The sequence below is a fragment of the Triturus cristatus genome, chromosome 6 (genome assembly GCF_964204655.1).
Source record: "Triturus cristatus chromosome 6, aTriCri1.1, whole genome shotgun sequence".
Classification (NCBI taxonomy): Eukaryota; Metazoa; Chordata; class Amphibia; order Caudata; family Salamandridae; genus Triturus; species Triturus cristatus.
In genome coordinates this window covers 1,723,683,472-1,723,702,966 of record NC_140589.1, presented here as the reverse complement: position 1 = coordinate 1,723,702,966, position 19,495 = coordinate 1,723,683,472, and the positions used below count along the sequence as shown (strand labels likewise).

Here is a 19,495-nt window from a genome sequence, read left to right as displayed (position 1 = left end):
TCTCAGAGGACCCCTCTCTAACATTTATGCATTACTATCAGAAGTGGAACTAAGCACAGAATGGTCATACAAGAATAGATGGGCCCACACAATGGGGCACGATATAGAAACCACACAGGGAGATAAACTATGGTCAGCCATCCTGGTGTTAGTCAAAAGCTTGCAAAATAGAGAGTTGATGTACAAAATAATGATGCACTGGCACATAACACCTGTCAGTTTAAAGCGCATGTATAGATTTGCCATGGGCCACTACTGCGAGGGGATGTGGGCAAGAGGGAGACACTATGCATATATGTCGCACTGTCTGAAATTAACATAGTTCTGGAAATAAATCCTCAGTCATATAAGAGTGGGGCGAAGGAACAGGTTACCTAATAAGAGCAAACCCAGCAGTGATCATCCTTGCCATTCCACCTCCATACCTGACGCACATGGCGAAAGGAGACTGGAGACTCATAACAAACATGCTTTTGGCTGCAAAACAGTTGATTGTGTTAAAATGGAAATCTCTCAACCTACCAACGGTATAGGATTGTGCAGGGAAATTATGGTAACTTGAAGAGCAGGATAAATGTACTTGACTCCGCTGTTTAAAAGACGCTCCGTACACAAATATGACCAGATCATTAAGAATATGTGCCACTATTCAATGTTTTTTTATTAATAAACTACCGTTGGGGGGGGAAAATACACAGATTGCCAGTCCATGGGCAATGCTCTCTGGATGATCTGGTCAGTGATATTTCCCTACGCTTTTCCTTCTCTCCCACTCATTTCATACATGTTGAGAAAGCTGTTACAAACATCACTCACATTCATCTAGGTGGCTCCTACTTGGGCCAAACAATCATTGTTCTTAACCCCCTTTGAAATATCTGTTACTACACGAGAGGCTCCCTATCAGGCTGGACCTTCTCATGTTGGAGCATGGCAGGATCTGACCCCAGGCAACTCATTCTAGTAATTTGACACCTAAAGTCTTTACATGTGGTTACTTAAGCCTCCTACAAAAGTGCATAGGCATTCTTAAGGAAGTTTGCAGAGCCACAAGTAGAGGTTACTCTACTACTGCATTTCTAAGCACCTCGACCCCCTTACACCGGCAGTTCAAGTTATTGTGTGTTGTTTACTCCACCTACCGATATCAGGGTTAATGTACATTCCCATGTGCCTACACCTTGCAGCTATTGCTGTATATGTGCAAAATAGGGAACATTCATCTCTATTCGAAATTCCAATCATTAAGGCCTTCACAAAAGACTTCAAAGGGATAATTCCACCGAGATTCCCACCTGCCCCTCTTTGGAAACTTAACAAAGTACTCTAAAACTCATGGACACTCCGTTTGAGCCATTGTATTCCTGTCCCATGCAAGTTCCTCTCCTGGAAAGTGGCTTTCTTTATATATATATATATTGCTTTTACTCAGGTACTCAGGTTTGTAAGTGACCTATGGGCTCTCACCTTACAAGAACCCTTCATTTAGGTTTATGCAGGCAGTGTTAACTTTGAACCGGCCCTACATTTCTCCCTAAAGTGATCTCCGCTTTTTACTTCAGCTAAACAACTGAGCTATCAGTCTTTGTCCCTCACCCAGACTCAGTACCATAAAGGGCCTTTCATACCCTAGTTACGAAAAGGACTCTAATGTACCACATTGATAGAACTAAATCTTTTTGCAGAACCCAACAGCTCTTAACCGCTTTTTCAAAACCACTCAAAGGACACCCAATATCAAAAGCTGGTATATCTAAATGGATAGTTAAATCTATCCAAACCTGCTTCCTAAAAGCTAAAAGGGTTCTTCGTGCTCCACCTGGGCCACACTTTACTAGGAAGAAGGGGACAACCATGGCTTTCATGGGGAATATTCCCATGGCTGACATCTGTAAAGCAGCTATATGGTCAGTCCCACACACTTTTACTAAACACTGTGTGAATATTATTGCCCGTCAATATTCACATATGAGAGAATAGAGGAAAATTAGGTAGGAGAATTCCCTCAATTCTGTAAACTATGCACCGCTATGGAGGGATCCACTTCATTAAGGAATTACAGGACCAGTATAGGTGCGTCACCAGCTATGACTTCTGATGTATGTGTGACACGAGGGTTCCCTGCTCGTAACCGTCAATGGGGTTTGTTAGGAACTCCTGTCTTAACTAAAACACAGGGAAATTCCCAGTCACCTTAACAGTACCCAGAATCTGATAATAAGGATGATAAAGTGGTATGAATGAATGGATGCCAAAAGAGGTTTAGAAAACACTACAAGTTGTTTCTCCAAATACAGAAGCTAAGGAATGCAGTCCAGTCTAGACCGGTCCTGATGAATGCTGAATGACCTTTGTGGCTATAGTATCAGCTGAAACATGTTGACCAGCGGACGCAGGGTAATTGAAACTTCGTACACCCACACCTTTGTGGCTTTTAACATGTCCTGGGTGCCTTAGTATTAATGAAAATATAGCATAGCAGTTAGACAGCTTAGAGAATTTTAGCAGGTCTTGGTCCCAAACTCACAAACGGATCTAAGAGTCACCAGGTGGTTGTACATAGTTGTAACATTCATATTTTTTACCATTATATATAATATGCATAGTTACCACGTTTCACTCTACCACTTCATACGTCTGCTCACCCGTTGTGGGAAAAATAATCTAACAATTAAGTCGGTGCCTATGTGCATTGCCAATTGTGAGAAGAGTGACATGGTACCGCATGACTCGAAAAAACTTTGTCGAACAAATGCAACATCCAAACTCAACACTATACGGCAGGAGGATACAGAGCATGTGAATATACAGCAATACAAGCTACGAACAGATGCTTACAGGGTAAGTAACATATTCCTTTAATTATGTATGGACAAATAACATCAACAGACATTTGTCTCTTTGTATGGGCTATGGCTTTTGTGTTTAACATCTTTTTATTTTATATATTTTGAAGTTCAAGTCCTAGCGAACAGACTATACCTCATGAGGAGCTCTTTGGTCCATAACAATCAGTGGGGTTTTAGCCTGGTCTATAATACTCTTATGAACACTAGGCAAATTAGTATTGTGATGCATGAAATAGAAAAAAAAGAGATGGTAGGCACACTGGTAGCACTGGACATGAAGAAAACAATTGACATGCTTGACTGGGACTGAGATCCTGGAGACAATAGGGTTTCGACTAACTTTCTGGAAAGGTTCAGGCAGCTATACATAGAACTCACGGCCCATGTGAAATTGATTGGGCTGATATCAGAAAGGTAGAATATCGAGAGAGGCACCAGAAAGGGATGCCCTTTGTCCCCACTGTTCTTTGCCTAGCGATGGAACGTGTAGCAGCATAGCTTCTTGGTACAATGCATAACTGGGGCATAAAGGTGGGAAAGAGTGCACACAATGTCAATGCATGCAGATGACGCATTACTATACTTATTGCATTCCCAGGATTCCATCCTAGTTTTGTTGAGGGAGCTTGATGACTAGGGAGGTATATCAGGCTTTCATATCAATAAAGACAAAATGGGTCCCCTGGTTGGGCAGGTTGGTAGGAGCCCAGTAGAGCTTCCTGAGACAGGTTGACAATAAGAGACCGAGAAATTCAGATAGCATGGAGTACAGATAGCGCATTCCCTGAGAAACAATATGCATACAAAATGTAGGTGAATCTCACACATGACCAAAGGTTGCAGGAGATTAGGGGACTACTAGAGGACGTAGTGGAGAGTCTGAAGGTGGTGAAGATCAGCTTTGATGTCACACCAGACACTGTCTTCTAGGAATTATGCACAGACAAAAACATCAGCAAACCCAATGCAGATTACAAGTTTGGGATTGGTGCTGGCAAAAAGTAGAATAGCAATGCACTGGATGTCACCCCCATTCCTCTAAGATTTCCTACAATAAAGATATGCTGGTGTGGGCTTTGGCTGAAGAGGTAAGTATGAGGGCAATTCTGAGAGATGATGGGACAGAGGAGGGTTTGGAGGTATTGTCATGCATGATAAATTAGCTGGGAACACGGGGTGGAGAGCACCCACCACAGGCGGAAGATAGCACTAGGGAGGGTAATGATACATGAGTTGCATTAAGGAGGAGGACCCCTCTGTCCTAAATGATATGATAGGTATGCCAAAAAGTAGAGATAAGGAATGAAGATTTCATGAATGTGATATAGTGCCCATTTTTCCAGTCGTGGACTTTGCTAGTAGGTGTGGACATTGGCACTGATAAACTGGAACCCAGAAGACCGCAGTTAAGGCAAAGCACTGAATATTCTAAAATGTGGAGACAAGCAAATTAAAATGTATAAGTGTCGGTCGGAAGATGCCGTTATGGATATGCTACCAGTCATTATGTATGTGATTGATGTTATTTTTATTGCAGAATGAAACATCAACTGTTTATAAAAATATCAGGCAGCAGCAATTTCAAATAGATACCAGTTACACATAAACATTATTTGACCACCCCCTTTCCCCTACCTACAAAGTACTACACCAACAAACCAGCTATTCTAAGCAACACGGTTTAAATGGACATCACTCATAGATATTATCAACTTGTCCTTAATGGCAGAAGCTGTTGTCTACAAGAAAAGAATAAACACACATTATGTCTATGCATTAGTGAAAATCCAACCACCTCATTGTTCTAAAACGTCATGGAAAATACAGGGGTCGTTTTGAGTTTAGTGGAATGGCAGATGCACCATTCCATCAATTTGAGTTTCCACACAGTGTGTAGGGGTGGGGGAGTGGCTTGGTTTATACCAGCAGTTCATCCAGGGTCATTGTAGCAGTTGTCTCATGCTAGGAAGGAAAACTGCACTAGGGCCCTCATGCGCAGGGATATAATCCCATTTGTATTGTGGCTATTAGTATTTTCTTCCACACTTGGGAACTTTGAGAGTTTATTTTTGCAGAACAAAATACTCTGCCGTGCGGTAGCATCTATAAGTGCACCCAGTCGGTAAAAGATCATTGCCTTCAATAGAGCCATCCCCATGGGTCCACTAAAGGCACAGATATCCTGGCCAGGTAAAAGGGAATATATAAATTTGGTGACCGGTCATCCAACAGAGGTCATAGCCTCAGTTGACCTGCCAGGCCAGCAGTCACTTGCAAGATTTTAAATGAGGCCTATATACTTTGTTGGTCTCCAGATTGTAATGAAGGTGTGCCCTATAAATCTCAAAGAAGACGGTCCTGTATTGTATATGATATCTTCTTGCATACAAATGTAAACGCATTCTTTTATTATGCATTCAGTGCTCCATCAGTAGCTACTACTTCCTTTCACTTCTGAAGCCAAATAGATGACTGCATGATCCCCCACAATAAATAAAAAGTTGGGAGATATATTCTACACACACACTCCCCCAGGGCAAGGGACTGTCACCCTCCATTGTTGTACTAATGAAGACCCCAGTATTTACTACTTCGGAACCCAGGAAGGCTATGCATGCAATATTCGTTTGTAAATACTTTATCTGATATTTTATTTAATAGCATTTTGTATTATATACAATTTGAAAGCAGACAGCATATAATCAATAAATTCAAATTCAGTACTCAAAAGGTTTGAAATATATATATATTTTTTTTATTATTTGGACTGTGTAAACCAAAGATTATTGGAACCTGAAGCTCTATTTCTACATTCTGACCTGTTATTATAGCACCAGAAGCAAATCTCTAGCTGGCTGATTGTATTGTCAACAAGAGGCATCAGGGATAGGTCTGCTGTATGAAGCAGTTAAGAATTCCAGAACAAACGTTTCAAGAATAGGCCAGAAACCAGTAGATAATACAAGCCAGTGATAGTAAACCTTTGTTCTGGCCCCTTAATGTCCTGTATGATACAAGTAATACAGATAAATTACAATGCACTGTGCCTAGCAGCTCTTCAGACATTGCACCAGTTGGAAGTATTGGCAGTAATGGCAGGGTCTCAATTAAAATTCAGGGCATACTCCAGTAAAGGACTTGAGTATACCCTCTCCAATCAAGTCATCCAACATGTTCATGCCATTGGAAGCTCATTCAGGCCAGTGGAAGGGTTATCCTTTGATTTGTAACTCCTCATTTTTCCAAAGTGGAGACCCCACATGAGCAAATCTGTAAACGTTTTGTTTTTAGTGGGTAGTAGATTGTATATCAATAATGTCATCATGAATGGGGTCCCTCAGCTTGAGTAGTGGATTTTTCCCACAGTACAAGACAGTCATGCCTTTACTGATCTGAAGGGACTGCCTTTCTATCACAGACCTTATTGGAGAAGGAGAACTGATAGACTAGCTGCAATAGTCGCTCAGCCTAGTAATAGTTATCCATATATGACATTCGTAGGCTGCCTGAAATATCCACTCCAGGAAGGCTCACATCGTTGAGATGCAATCTATTAGCTGCCCAGACAAAGCTAAGAATGACTCAATCATTATCTTGAATTATCTTCCATGGAATCAAACTAGCACAAAATTGAATGTATAATCATTTTGTGGCTTTACATCATCTTCAATAACTTTACGCCATCCCTTAAGGGTAAGTGGAGATGGTACTACCTAGCAAAGCCAGTATCGGTTTTGGCAGCCAGTGGACCTAAATTATCAGCTAACCTTCCTCTAAGTCCTTGTTTATCAGGGCAGTAAGGTGCATATAAAGTTCTATCCATGGCTACACATGTAGTATAATTAAACTTTGGTAAGACCTCCCACTTCACCCAGTTTATTTTGTACACTAAAAATGTGGAGAAGTCATCAGTTAGGGCCATTAGGTAGAGGATCATGGTTCTGGATTCAGAAATGGAAAAGAAACCTATTTCCTTTTCAGCTACATGTTTGGTTTGCTGTCTTCTATGCTTTCTTAAGAGCTGCTTCACTAATTGTACCTTGTTAATGGAGGAGAACGATTACAGTATGTGAGGACAATGCATGTTAAATTCATATGATACGTTTTAATTAAAACACTTCTATGCTGAAAAAATAGTTCCTGTGTTTATTTTTTTAGGATGTAGGGATGAGTGACATAGCGTTGACATCATTTCTTGGCTCTTGCTCAGACCTTCTTCAAACTTTAATGGAGGTAAGCAAACCAGTATTTCCCAAGAGAAAATGTAAAATGAACCGTTTTAAAAAGGTATTTGAGCAGTGCAAACCTAATGATGCATCTAGTCAGGAACTGTATTGCAACATAGTTCTGAAAGATCATTTTATGCTTCTATGTGTAATATTTCACTAAATTTTTCACTTATTTTATCATTAGTAAAATACATCAAATAATGAAACTGTCATCTAATCATAACCGATCATAAAGCATTTTCCGTTATAGCATTCTAAGCATATTCATAAAAAGCTGGTATTGCATTTAGGGCCTGATCTGTCAAAGGTTTTTTTAATCCCGTTCTGTGTCATTGTGGAAACACTGATACATAATAGCCTTAATTCTTTTGTCTGAAAAAACATACATTTATTTTGAGGAGGAGGATAAACATATTCTGTTCATTGAAATATATTTCAACAGGTATGAGTAACCATGTTTTTGCTGCAGTTACTTTGCTCTTGTACATGGCATATGAGACTAACACCCGAATTACCCCTTGTTTATCAAATCATATAAATGAGTGGATAGTTTGTAAACACTCATTTTAGTCAACTGGTAGCTTTAAAAATCTCACAGACACACTAGGGGGTGGGATTCACAAAGGTAAATATACATGTATATATTTATCCTCGAGTACGCAAGCCACTCCCGCAACTAGGTTTAAATGCCCAGTTATTTTGCTATTCACCATTTCCAAGTGGTGATTTACACCTAGGTATAGTGTTGCATGTCTCCACCCTCTCATATTAGAGGCTGGAGCCCCCTACTACAGGATCTCCAAGTGTAAAATGACTACAAGCAATTTATCACCTGTTGGTGGAGATCTCTGCCGTAGGGGTAGGAACATTTAATAAAGTTTGAATATTTGAATTTATAATCTAGCTGTAAAAGAAATAAGTAATAAAGTAAAATGATACAGCACATAACTCTACAAATTGTGTGTATTAAATAGTACAATTCAAGTATATTAATTTAATTAAGAAATATTAATTTATAAACAATTTTTAAAAAAACACCCTCATGGACATTTTCATATAATTTGTAGTAAACTTTGTTAAAAGTTATGTAATTGATTGAAATACTTTTTATATTTTTAAACACAAGTTGAAAAGTTTTGTTTATTTAATTTTTGTGCATTAATACATTGTAAATGATAATAAACATAATCAATAATTATACTTTGTTTGTTATTGCTAAAATTAATATATATATACACACACACACACACTTGGAGACTGGAATTTTGGGGCTCGGCTGCAATGGTTTGAATTGGGCCCCGGAAGCCCTGGAAATCACTGAACACAATCCTAATGTTGGCAGTATGACTCGGATGCTTGCGGAAATACTCATCTCAGTTTATTAAGGAAGTAAAGCTTTCCTGACGCATTTCGGCTATAGCCTTGGTCACAGGTAGTGAGTTAAGCTGACATAGCAATTAGTTATGCGTAACAGTCAACATAGAAAATGGGCTCATGTAAATAAAAAGTGCACATAATATCTGAAAATGTATTGCTGCCATTTTCCATGCTGATGGACAGCTCAACTTACCAATGGGACTGGAGCCTGTTTCCCGTCGATTTTGATGGCACATTCATAATGCAGAGGAATATGGGGACATCTCCACCAAACAAAGAAGAACTTACTTTGTATAATCAAGAGGAAGTTCCCTTGTATGGTGGCGATTCAACTCTGTCTGTAGTCTCGTCGTCTTCTATATATGAGAATTCATGTTGTCACTGATTTCTATATGAAGACACTAGAGGAACAATCACATTTCCAAAATTAAATTTTTACACAACGTAACTGGTGACATTGCCTTGTGGTCCTTTCTGCAGCTGTACTGTAGTGTGCGCACTAGACAGAACCAAAGGTTGAAGTAACGTTCTAGTTCGGTGTAATAAAAAGATCTTTTTTTTTTTGTTAAAAAAATTGAAAGTCACTGAAAAATACTAGGTTTAAAGTAACGTTACAGATAGGTGTGATAAAAAGTAGGTGAATATGTCAGTGACAACATTCTAACTACTTGCGCCCCTGCCATGCACTGGTTATGACCTCACATATTATGTCACTCATGATATAATAGGCCGGATCTGGTGGCACAGTGTATTATTGCATCCACTGCAGGGGCCTGTGTTCAACCTCATGGTCACAGGTTCCAATCCCAACAGGTCCACTCAGCCTTTCATCCTTTCTCAGGTCGATAAAATGAATACCATTGAGTTGGGTAACAATAAACATCTGTTATTCAGCGCCAAGATGCCCCTCTGGGAGTTAACGTGCGCTTTACAAATACACATGTTATGTTATGACATGTTGTATGACATAATTTATGGCATCACTGATGACATCTCAAATGACATCATTGATGTCATCATCCAAGCTTCTTTTGCTCATTAAACTAGTATGGCAGTAGAGGCCTGAAAGTTAGTACGAAATAGTTCAGAATAATATAAAACATCATTCATGCCATCACAGATACAACTCATGGTGCTGTAGCAATCATGGATTAAATACAACATTGACCCTATACCATAGACTTCACAGGTATCCTAGTTCACAGTAACAATCAACCACAGATATATGTGAAAGCCTCATTGTGCAAGGTGGTCAATCTGTATACAACTGTTCAGAGAAAGTTTCTCAAGATATTCAACATCTGTTCCAAAATGAATGCCCTACTAGAGACAGCTTTTGTCTGTATCCAGCACCTCAGTCACCGAACCAACATTAAGAAATTAAGTTGATATGAGTAGAAAAGGGGATACTGTAAACATGGTTTACTCTTTAGAGAGGGTTTACTGTGTACCACATTGTTTGCAGACAGTGAAACTCTCATGAGAAATATGCCACAGAGTATTAAAAAGTATCTACTAAGAACAGTGTGTGCTCTATGCAACACTTGTTAAAAAGACACCATTCACTCACAAAAACCGAGGACTAGCGGGGGTAACGATTATACTACTTGCAGCCTTCATACAGTGGTGAAAACTTTACAGTTAGCCTATCTTCTGAAGCAAAAGAACCATATGTACATAGGTTAGTACCTGGTGCACACAGTCTTCTATGTTCTGTAGAAATTGTCACGCTGAGATGGTTCTATCTAATAACTCAAGGCTGGTTACAATGCTTAGTATCTATTATGTGCAATCTTTGCCCTGTTGGAAATGTTTTCTGCAGAACCCGAATACCTGAGTGAAACATCCTGGACACAGGTCATCAATTGTTATCTGCACGTAGACTTACTCTTAAATACAAAGATTTATAACATGTTCAATACCTATACACACCTATAATGCATTAGAAGCACATGCGTTTTTTAGCACTTACACCTATTAGCTGGACACAGGCTGTACAAAAATAAGTAGAAAAGTAATGTGGTAGCTACCCCCCACAATGTAAATTATAAAACAAACTAACACACTCATTGGATGATGTTATCAGCGATGTCATCAATGATGTAATTTGAGATGTCATTAGTGATGTCAAAAATGATATACTAGAACATGTCATTATTGATGTAGTATGTGGGGTCATAAGCAGTGCATGGCTGGGGTGCAAGTTAGTCTGCTAACTATAACTGGTGAATTTCTGTGTGTTTTTAGTTCAAAATGTTAATGTTGTCACTGACAATCAACCAACTATAATGTTAATGTAACCTTTGTTTTTTCAGTGAATGTGTGTATAATTTAAATGTCAAACAGTCTAACTAATTGCATTATTTTAAGATTAATTCCTATGGGGTGCTATTTTAATATTCTGCTTCCACTGTTTTGTATGGAGTGTGCTGCAATACACATGATTGGCCAGAGTGGACTTGAGCTGTAGTTCACGGAAGCCTGATTTGACACTTTTAGGGCTCAAGCGACTTTAGCAGTTTTTGTGTGATTTGCATGGCCCTTTTCTTTTGTAGATATTTGGTGGCTGTAAAATTTCAATACACCTCATCCCTTTTAGGTAATTATTACCCATTTTCGCACTACTTCCCCAGTCTCTTCCACATTTACTACGGGATTGTATTCCTACGTGTGCAGTGTGGAGCTCTCCTTAGCAGAGACAGAGTAATCTGCCCACAGAAAAGACAGGAGACGTGAAGGCTGCGGTCCCCTGCAGTAAGTAGGTGAACTGAATTTTGTAGTACATGAGCAGTACTACTGGAGTACTACTTTACGTAGTACAAAATGCAGTTAATTAATCTGGCCCTAGGTGTTAATAATTCCAATTTGATTATCAAAAATGGTGTTTACCAGCCTAAGTATTCTTATTGAAGAATTTGTTTGGAAATCTAAAAACAGAAAGTAGTGCTTTTACTATAGCCTCCCTTCACCTACAAGCCAATTGTCAACTCTCACAAGAGAAGTTTATGGTATATTTGATACAACACGCTGTTTAAAAGCTGTCTTGTTGATGTGGTTTTGAAGGTCCATTTCAAATACTGATTCCTCATTTACTCCTTCTTTCCTTGAAAGTTTTCTTACATACCTTCTATGATGTTTGCATATACAGAAATGTAGGCAATTTTTCTCTGTTTGTCCTCTCATTTTTCAGGACCATACCTTCATCATGTATAGCCAAAACTCTCCTGCATCAATTCAAAATGTTACCGTAATACTTTTTCCCTTAGGTAGCTTGGAGATTATAGCCATGTATTCCCAATTGTAATATCAGTTTTTATTATTTTAGAAATGTGTCGCTCCTTTTACCACCATCTCATGAAAATACATTGCTCATACAATTAGCTATCATTGTACAGCCCTTGCTGCTCCTGTTAACATGACAGTTCCTTTTTGGGGCCTCTGAAAAGTGAGTCCATAGCAGTGAAATATTTGTCATTTATGCAAGCTTCTTACCTCTGTATCAGCACACACTCTTTCAAACTCTGCCTATGTTATTGGCATTTAAATAGTGCACATCTTAAAGAGATAATTTATTATAGATTCCTTACCTTAGAATTACGCCCAGGCGTCAGACTGGATCTGGAAAGTTTTTTGTCAGCAGTACCTCTGCGCGTCGTTGGCGTCGTGGTCGCCAGGATGATGTGGCGGTAGCTACTTAGACCCCGCCCTCGAGCGCTGACGTCAATTCTTTCTTTTTCCACGCCAGCCAGTGCAGATCCGGCGAGAGCGGTGCCTCCAGTCACTCTTTTTGACTGAACTTTTGATGACTTTTGTCAACATCTTTTTGAGTCCTCACGACTCCTGGTGCACGTAGGGATGCCCGGCTTCAAGGTTTGCGGTTCCTGTACCCGACTGATGTCGGTGATGGATCCTCACCGTGTGCGCCTCTTTTGCCTGTAGCGCGACCATGACCCCAAGTCGTGCCCGACTGCCAGTCCATAGCTCTGAAGGCCTTGCGGGAGCAGTCCAGAAAGCTTCTTGAGCGCCAGCAGTTGGCTCCACGCCGTTCGAGGTCCCGGTCACGAGGGAGGTCGAGGGACCGGTCGCGGAGCCATCACCACTCGTCTTCGCACTCTGGGTCAGGTAAGTCAAAACACAAGAAGTCCAATAAGCATTGTCGCTCTTCGACTTCTCCCAGTCGGTCGGCTGACGCGACAAGGGATGTGGGCGGTGCCCCTCTGGCGGCTCCACGTGCGGAGCCTGAAGAGCTGACTCCGAGTTTCCCTCCCTTCCCGGGACCCGGAGCGACTCCTGCCCAGCTTCGTAAGTTCTACAAGGCGATGCACACCCTTCGGGCCCCGCGGACTCGGTTAGAGGGCCTAGGCCTTCTCCGCCGGCGATTCCGGCACCGCAGGCTCCCCATGGATCCAGGCCTGGATCAAAACCAGCGCAGGTTGACCTCATTATGCCTCCACCGGCACCGCTTCCTCCGGCACCGAACCTGCATTCAACGCCGGTTGGTCCCCCCGGTGGCGCCGACCTCGGTCTCCATCCTGATGTGGACGCGGAGCCGGATGGACGTCGCCGGATCTGGTGCCGAGTGGGGTTTTTGTACCCCTGTTCACTCCTGGGGTCCCTTTTAGGCCTGATTGGCACCCAGAGGACGAGGAGGAGGACTGGGAGGGGTCAGGTGACCCTCTGACTGACCAGTTGGAGTATGACCTGGACTGGAGAGAGGACCTAGGGGATGCCAGTGGTTTTGATACCTCTTCTGACCTTGGCATGTTGTCTCCTCCTACCGTGGCTACGGAGGAGGGAGCGTCATATGCAGTGGTGTTGCGTAGGGTGACCGAGGCTCTCAACCTTGAGCTTCATACAGTGGCAGTCAGGACTTACCTCCTGACAGAGGAGCTTCAACCACAAGCGAGCCCTTCGGAGCCCCTGCTGCCGTTCAGTGAAGCCCTCACCGACATCCTTTGGGCACCTGGTCCAGGACCAACACGGGGGCTCCCGTGGATAGGATGATTGCCTGTCTCCACCGCCCAGCCCCATGCGACCCCACTTTCCTCTCCCCTGAGAGCTTGGTGGTCCAAGCCTCTACTTCCAAGAGTGCATTCCCTAACGCTCCACCAGATAGGGAATCCAAGAAGCTGGATCATCTTGGAATGAAGATTTTCTCTTCTGCCAGCTTGGGACTGCGGTCAGTAAACCCCGCATGTCTCTTGGGCCATTATTCCCACTCTGTGTGGGACATGGTTGCGCAAGTGCTGCCTCAGTGTCTGGAGGAGGCCCGGACAGTGCTCTCCCAGGCTGTGGCCCTCGGGAGGGATGCGGCAAAGTTTACCATCTGTTGTGGGCTGGATACCGCCGACTCTCTAGGCAGGACGATTTCCACGTCGGTAGCCCTTCGACGCTACGCCTGGATGAGATCGACTGGCTTTTCTGGGGACGTCCAGAATACCCTCATGGACATGCCCTTTGATGGCCGTCGCCTTTTTCGCGACAAAGCTGACAACGTTCTAGAGCGTTTCCAGGACTCACGGGCTACGGCCAAGTCCATGGGCCTCTCCAGCCGCCCTGCGCAGTCCGTGTTTTTGCCCCTTTCGTGGCTACGGAAGGAGTGCCCCACTACGTTCCACCCAGAGCCACAGGCCAGCGCAAGTTCCCCAACATTCGCCCGGTCGGGGACGTGGGAACCACCGCTGTGGTTCAGGGGGCCAGCGGGTGGCCAGTCCACCAACCCCCCCTCTGCAGCAGCATCCAAACCTTCCTAGTCCAACATTTTAGGTCCATCAAACGCCAGTGGGCGGCAGGATCCGCCATCACCTCCCCCACTGGCACACCATCACGTCGGACAGGTGGGTTTTGCAGATAGTCCGAAGGGGTTACTCTCTCCCCTTCGACACTACCCCTCCAGCCACGCCACCTGGAGGTGGATCACCTGGGCCTTCTCCAGCAGGAAATTTTGGCTCGCTTGGCCAAGGGAACCATCAAGCGGCCAAGGGAACCATTGAGCGCGTTCCTGTCCCAGATGTAGGTCGTGGTTGCTATTCCCGCTACTTTCTGGTTGCCAAGAAGGACATGGGCTTCATCCTATCTTGGACCTCAGAAGCGCCAATCGCTTCCTCCGGAAGGAAAAGTTCAAAATGTTGACGTTAGCTCAGGTCTTGTCTGCCCTCGACCCTGGAGACTGGATGGTAGCGTTGGACTTGCAGGACGCCTATTTTCACATCCCCGTACTGTTACCCACCGGCGCTATTTGCGGTTCATGGTAGGCCACGAGCATTATGAGTTTACCGCGCTCCCCTTCGGCCTTACCAGTGCCCCTCGGGTGTTCACGAAAGTGATGGCGGTGGTCCCATTTCACCTGCGCAGATCAGGGGTTCCAGTCTTCCCCTATCTCGACGACTGCCAGTTGAAGGCGGGCTCACCCCAGTCTGTCGTCTCCCACCTCCAGATTACAGCCGACCTCCTTCATTCGCTGGGTTTCTCCATCAACATGCCAAAGTCACACCTGATCCCCTCTCAGAAGCTCCTTTTCATAGGAGCGGTTCTGGACACAACGAAGTTTCGGGTTTATCCTCCCGAAAAGCGAGTCTGGGATATTCAGGCTATGATTCCAGTCTTTCAGCCTCTATCCCGGATTTCAGTCAGGATGACCCTGAGGCTGCTGGGCCTCATGGCCTCCTGCATCCTGCTGGTTGATCATGCCAGATGGCATATGGGTGCTCTGCAGTGGGACCTGAAGTTCCAGTGGGCGCAGCATCAGGAGAATCTGTCCGATTGTGTCCAGATCTTGGAGGCCACTGCACAACAATTGCAGTGGTGGCTCACGAACCAGTATTGGGTCAACGGCAGATCCCTCTCCCTTCCCCAACCAGAACACACAGTGGTGACAGACGCAACCCTCTGGGATGGGGCGGCCATATGGGAGAGGCGGAGATCAGAGGCCTCTGGTCTCCGGCGGTGTCCGGGCTCCACATCAACCTTCTGGAGCTGCGGGCGATCCGGCTTGCACTGAAAGCATTCCTTCCCTCTGTCCGGGGAAGAGTAGTGCAGGTGTTCACAGACAACACTGTCGAAATGTGCCATTTTAGGGGCACACCGGTGCAGGGGTCACCCTTTTCTTGTCCACGGGTCCTTAAACCAACAAAGAAGAGATTGGCACTGAAGCTGAAATTCAAAATGACAAGTTTATTAATCAGTCATGAGTGGGACTACATCAATACAACACCCTCAGGCGCTGTAGGAGTCAGAGACCATGGGCCTTTTATACACAGTTTGTTGCAGAGTAAGCATGTAGACTCAAATAGAAGGTACAAGCATACACAGGAATCGACTAACATGGGCAGATGGACACCACTTAGTCGGCAAAGTGGCAGGGGAGACAAAACTGCTTACATCAGTAAGACATGGTGGACAGTTAGACTCTCAAACAGGTGCATTCTAGCAGCTACAGGCCTTTCTGAGCTCATACATTGCTCCGGCTCAGTACAGAGGGAGTTAACTAAAGCTGATGACTCAAGCAGAATAGAAAAGCAGGCAACGGTGAAGACTGCAGAATCACAAGGCTAACAAAATGGATGCTGCGAACAAGATGGCTTCAGCTCATTCTAACAGCAATTATTTTCGATTTCCACAACACCGCCGCCATGTGGTACTGCAACAAACAGGCCGGGGTGGGGTCGTCGACCCTATGTCAAGAGGCCCTCCGACTCCGGACATGGCTGGAACATCAGGGCATTTTCCTGGTGGTTCAACACCTGGCAGGTTCCCTGAATGCCAGGGCAGACTAACTCAGCCGCAGGTGCATGATGGATCACGAATGGCGTCTTCACTCGGAGGTGGTGCAAGGTCTCTTTCAACAGTGGAGAGAGCCTTGGTTAGATCTATTCGCCACTGTCAGCAATTCTGCGCATTGGAATTTCCAAGGCGGCACTTGCTAGGTGACGCTTTTCGTCGCAAGTAGAGTTGCAGTCTGTTGTACGCCTTTCCACCTATACCACTTCTGCCCAGAGTGTGGAAGAAGATGAAGCGCAACCAGGCCCAAGTCATTCTTGTGGATCCGTATTGAGCACGAAGAGTCTGGTATCCCGAGCTGCTTAGCATGGCCATCGATCCTCCGATCCGACTGCCTCTTCGGGAGGATCTTCTGTGGCAGCAGCAAGGGACGGTTCTCCACCCGAACCTGTCCAGCCTCCACCTCCTTGCAGGGAGATTGAGTGGCGGCAGTTGACATCATTTGACCTTCCTCCTGAAGTTTGTGACGTAATCTTGACAGCCAGGCGTCCCTCCACTATGACGGTATATGCCTGCAGATGGAACAAATTTGTGGCATGGTGCACAGCAAAGGTTGTGGATCCCCTTTCTGCCCATCTTTCTGAGGTTCTCTTGTTCCTCCTTTCCTTAGCCCAGCAGGGCTCTGCTCTGGGCACTCTCAAGGGCTATCTTTTGGCCATTTCTGCCTTTCTTGGCTTCCTGATAAGCCTTCTCTCTTCCAGTCCCCGGTTGTTAATCGTTTCTTAAAAAGCATAACTCATTTCTTTCCACCTATTCCCTTTGTTATGCCTCAGTGGAACTTGAATTTGGTCTAGACCTATTTGATGTACGCTCCCTTTGAGCCGCTTCACAACTGTCTTTTAAGACTTTTAACTCGTAAGACTGCATTCCTGGTGGGCATCACTTCTGCTAGAAAAGTGAGCGAGCTCCAGGCTCTATCATCCAAACCTCCTTTTCTGGCTATACATCCGGACAAAGTTGTCCTTAGGACTCGTCCATCCTTTCTTCCCAAGGTGGTTACTTCCTTTCACATCGGGCAAACCATCACTTTGCCCACCTTCCTTCCGCCTCCTTCTAAAGCGAAAGAGAGGCTCCACCGTCTGGACCCAAAACATGAGCTTTCTTTCTATCTGGATCGCTGAAAACAGTTCCGGGTGAATGACCAACTTTTTGTTGGCTATGTGGGCGCAAAGAAAGGTCGGGCCATACACAAGCGATCCATTTCTAGATGGGTCATTTTGTGTATTAAAGTCTGCTATTCTCTGGCTAAAAAGGAACCTCCAGTGGGGCTCCACGCCCATTCCACCAGGGCGACGGCAGCCACTACTGCTTTGGGATGAGAGTTCCTCTATATGACATCTGTCAGGCAGATACTTGGGCATCACTGCATACGTTTACGAAATACTACTGCCTGGACAGTCAAGTCCGGAGAGACAGCTTCTTTGGCTGTTCTGTTCTCCAGGATTTTCTGGTGTGAACTTGGTTCGCAGACTCACCTCTGGGGTTGTTATTGCTTGTGGTATCTATTCGAAGGTAAGGAATCTATAACAAACTGTTTCTTTCAGATTAACAAGTTACTTACCTTCGGTAACGATTTATCTGTAAGAAACATAGGTTAGTTATAGATTCCTTTCCGCCCCACCCATCCTCCCCGTTCTGCGAACTGATTTCTAGGGTTAAGGACATCCTTTCAGAGCCCTAGTTTTGTGCACCAGTGGTCAGTGTCTTGCATGGCTCTGCATTTCTGGCGTGGAAATTCATGTACAGAACTGACGTCAGCGTGCGAGGGCGGCGTCTAAGTAGCTACCGCAAAGTCATCCCGTCGACCATGACGTCAACGACTGAGGCGGAGCCGACCGACGCCACCTTCCAACGCGCAGAGGTACTGCTGACGAAAAACTTTCCGAATCCAGTCTGACTCTTGGGGGTAATTCTAAGGTAAGGAAACTAACCTATGTTTCTTATAGATATATCGTTACCGAAGGTAAGTAACTGGTTCGTCGTCTTTTAGAACATTGTGATGCCAATATAGGCGCCACACGAACGCGCGTACGTCAGTTCTTTTCTTTTCGCACCAGTTAAGCGCCGATCCAGGAAGAGCTACCCATCTGCCGCTTTTTGTTAGGCTTTTTTCTCGACTTTTGTCGAAATGTTTTTTATTACCGACTTAGTGTGCGAGGGACGTCTTCGTGGAAGACAAGTCTCAAGCCATGGGGGACTTGTTCCCCCATGATGTCGGTCACCGATCCCCGCCGCGTATGTTTGTGGTGTCTCGAGCGCGACCACGCTACAAAGTTGTGTTTGGACTGTCGGGCAGTGGCTCTGAAAACCTTGAGAGAGCGGGCGATGAAGTTACACACGATCGCAGCAGTCACCACAGACAAGCGAGGCTCTGAGGAAGTCAGGGACCCGATTTAAGAAGCGGAGGTTGTGTGATGACTCACAGAGCCCTAAGTACTCTTCCTCCCATTTGAGGTCCTCAGGACACTCGGAGAAGTGGCATAAGAAGAAGTCCAGGCGGACTTCGTCTTCATCTCGAATGGCGTCCTTCGTCGAAAAAGGTAAGCAGCACTGACGCTCTATGCACGGTTCCACAGAGCTGGAGCCAAAGTCGACTTCGCATCTCCCACCCTTTCCGGGAGCTGGAGTGACTCCCGCTCAAATAAAATAATTTTACGAGGCTATGCGCCTTCGGGCCCAGCACAGTTGGAAGGAGCCCCATTGGGTTCGATGCCGTTGGCTCCAGCCACAACGCCAGTGGGGCCCCAGGGATCCGATCCCAGGTCCGGTTTGATGCCGGTTGTGCCAACGCGACCCTTCCTGATGTCGAATCTGAAGTCGTTGCCTGAGACGTCCCTGATGGCACTAACCCCATCCTCATGCCCGACGACACTCGCCTATCTTGTGTAGGTGGGTAAGCCCTTTGTGGGCAGGACGGCCCCGATTAACCCTTGGTATCGCAAGGTCCCCCAGATTAGTGACAAGATCCTGAGTGACTCCGATCTTTATTTCCAGGAAAACGAGGGGTTGGTAGATTCACCTGTGACGTTGTGGGAGGCCTATAAAGCTGTTATTCGGGGGCTGGCCCTGGTTCAAATTGCGAGTCTACGGAAGGAAAAGCGTGAGGGCATGACCCGCCTGGAAGGCGAGATATTACAGCTAAAGGGGAGTCTCCGGACGCAACGATCGGATGAAGTACAGCAGGCCCTGCACATTAAGATTCAGGACTATATTGACTTGGTTTCTAATGCAGCCAAGTCACAGTACAGAGCCACACATTGC

At 44.8% G+C, this 19,495-nt stretch overlaps 1 protein-coding gene across 2 annotated transcripts in view; it reads left to right on the top strand.

Annotated features, from left to right (window-relative positions):
• The window catches only part of RAB3GAP2 (RAB3 GTPase activating non-catalytic protein subunit 2), a 687,447-nt gene that overhangs the window by 541,321 nt on the left and 126,631 nt on the right, over nt 1-19,495 (top strand). For both annotated transcript variants that reach the window (XM_085612952.1, XM_085612951.1), the window contains exon 30: nt 7,008-7,082. In XM_085612952.1, the coding sequence (XP_085469078.1) occupies nt 7,008-7,082 (75 nt within the window). The remainder of the gene's footprint in view (nt 1-7,007; nt 7,083-19,495) is intronic.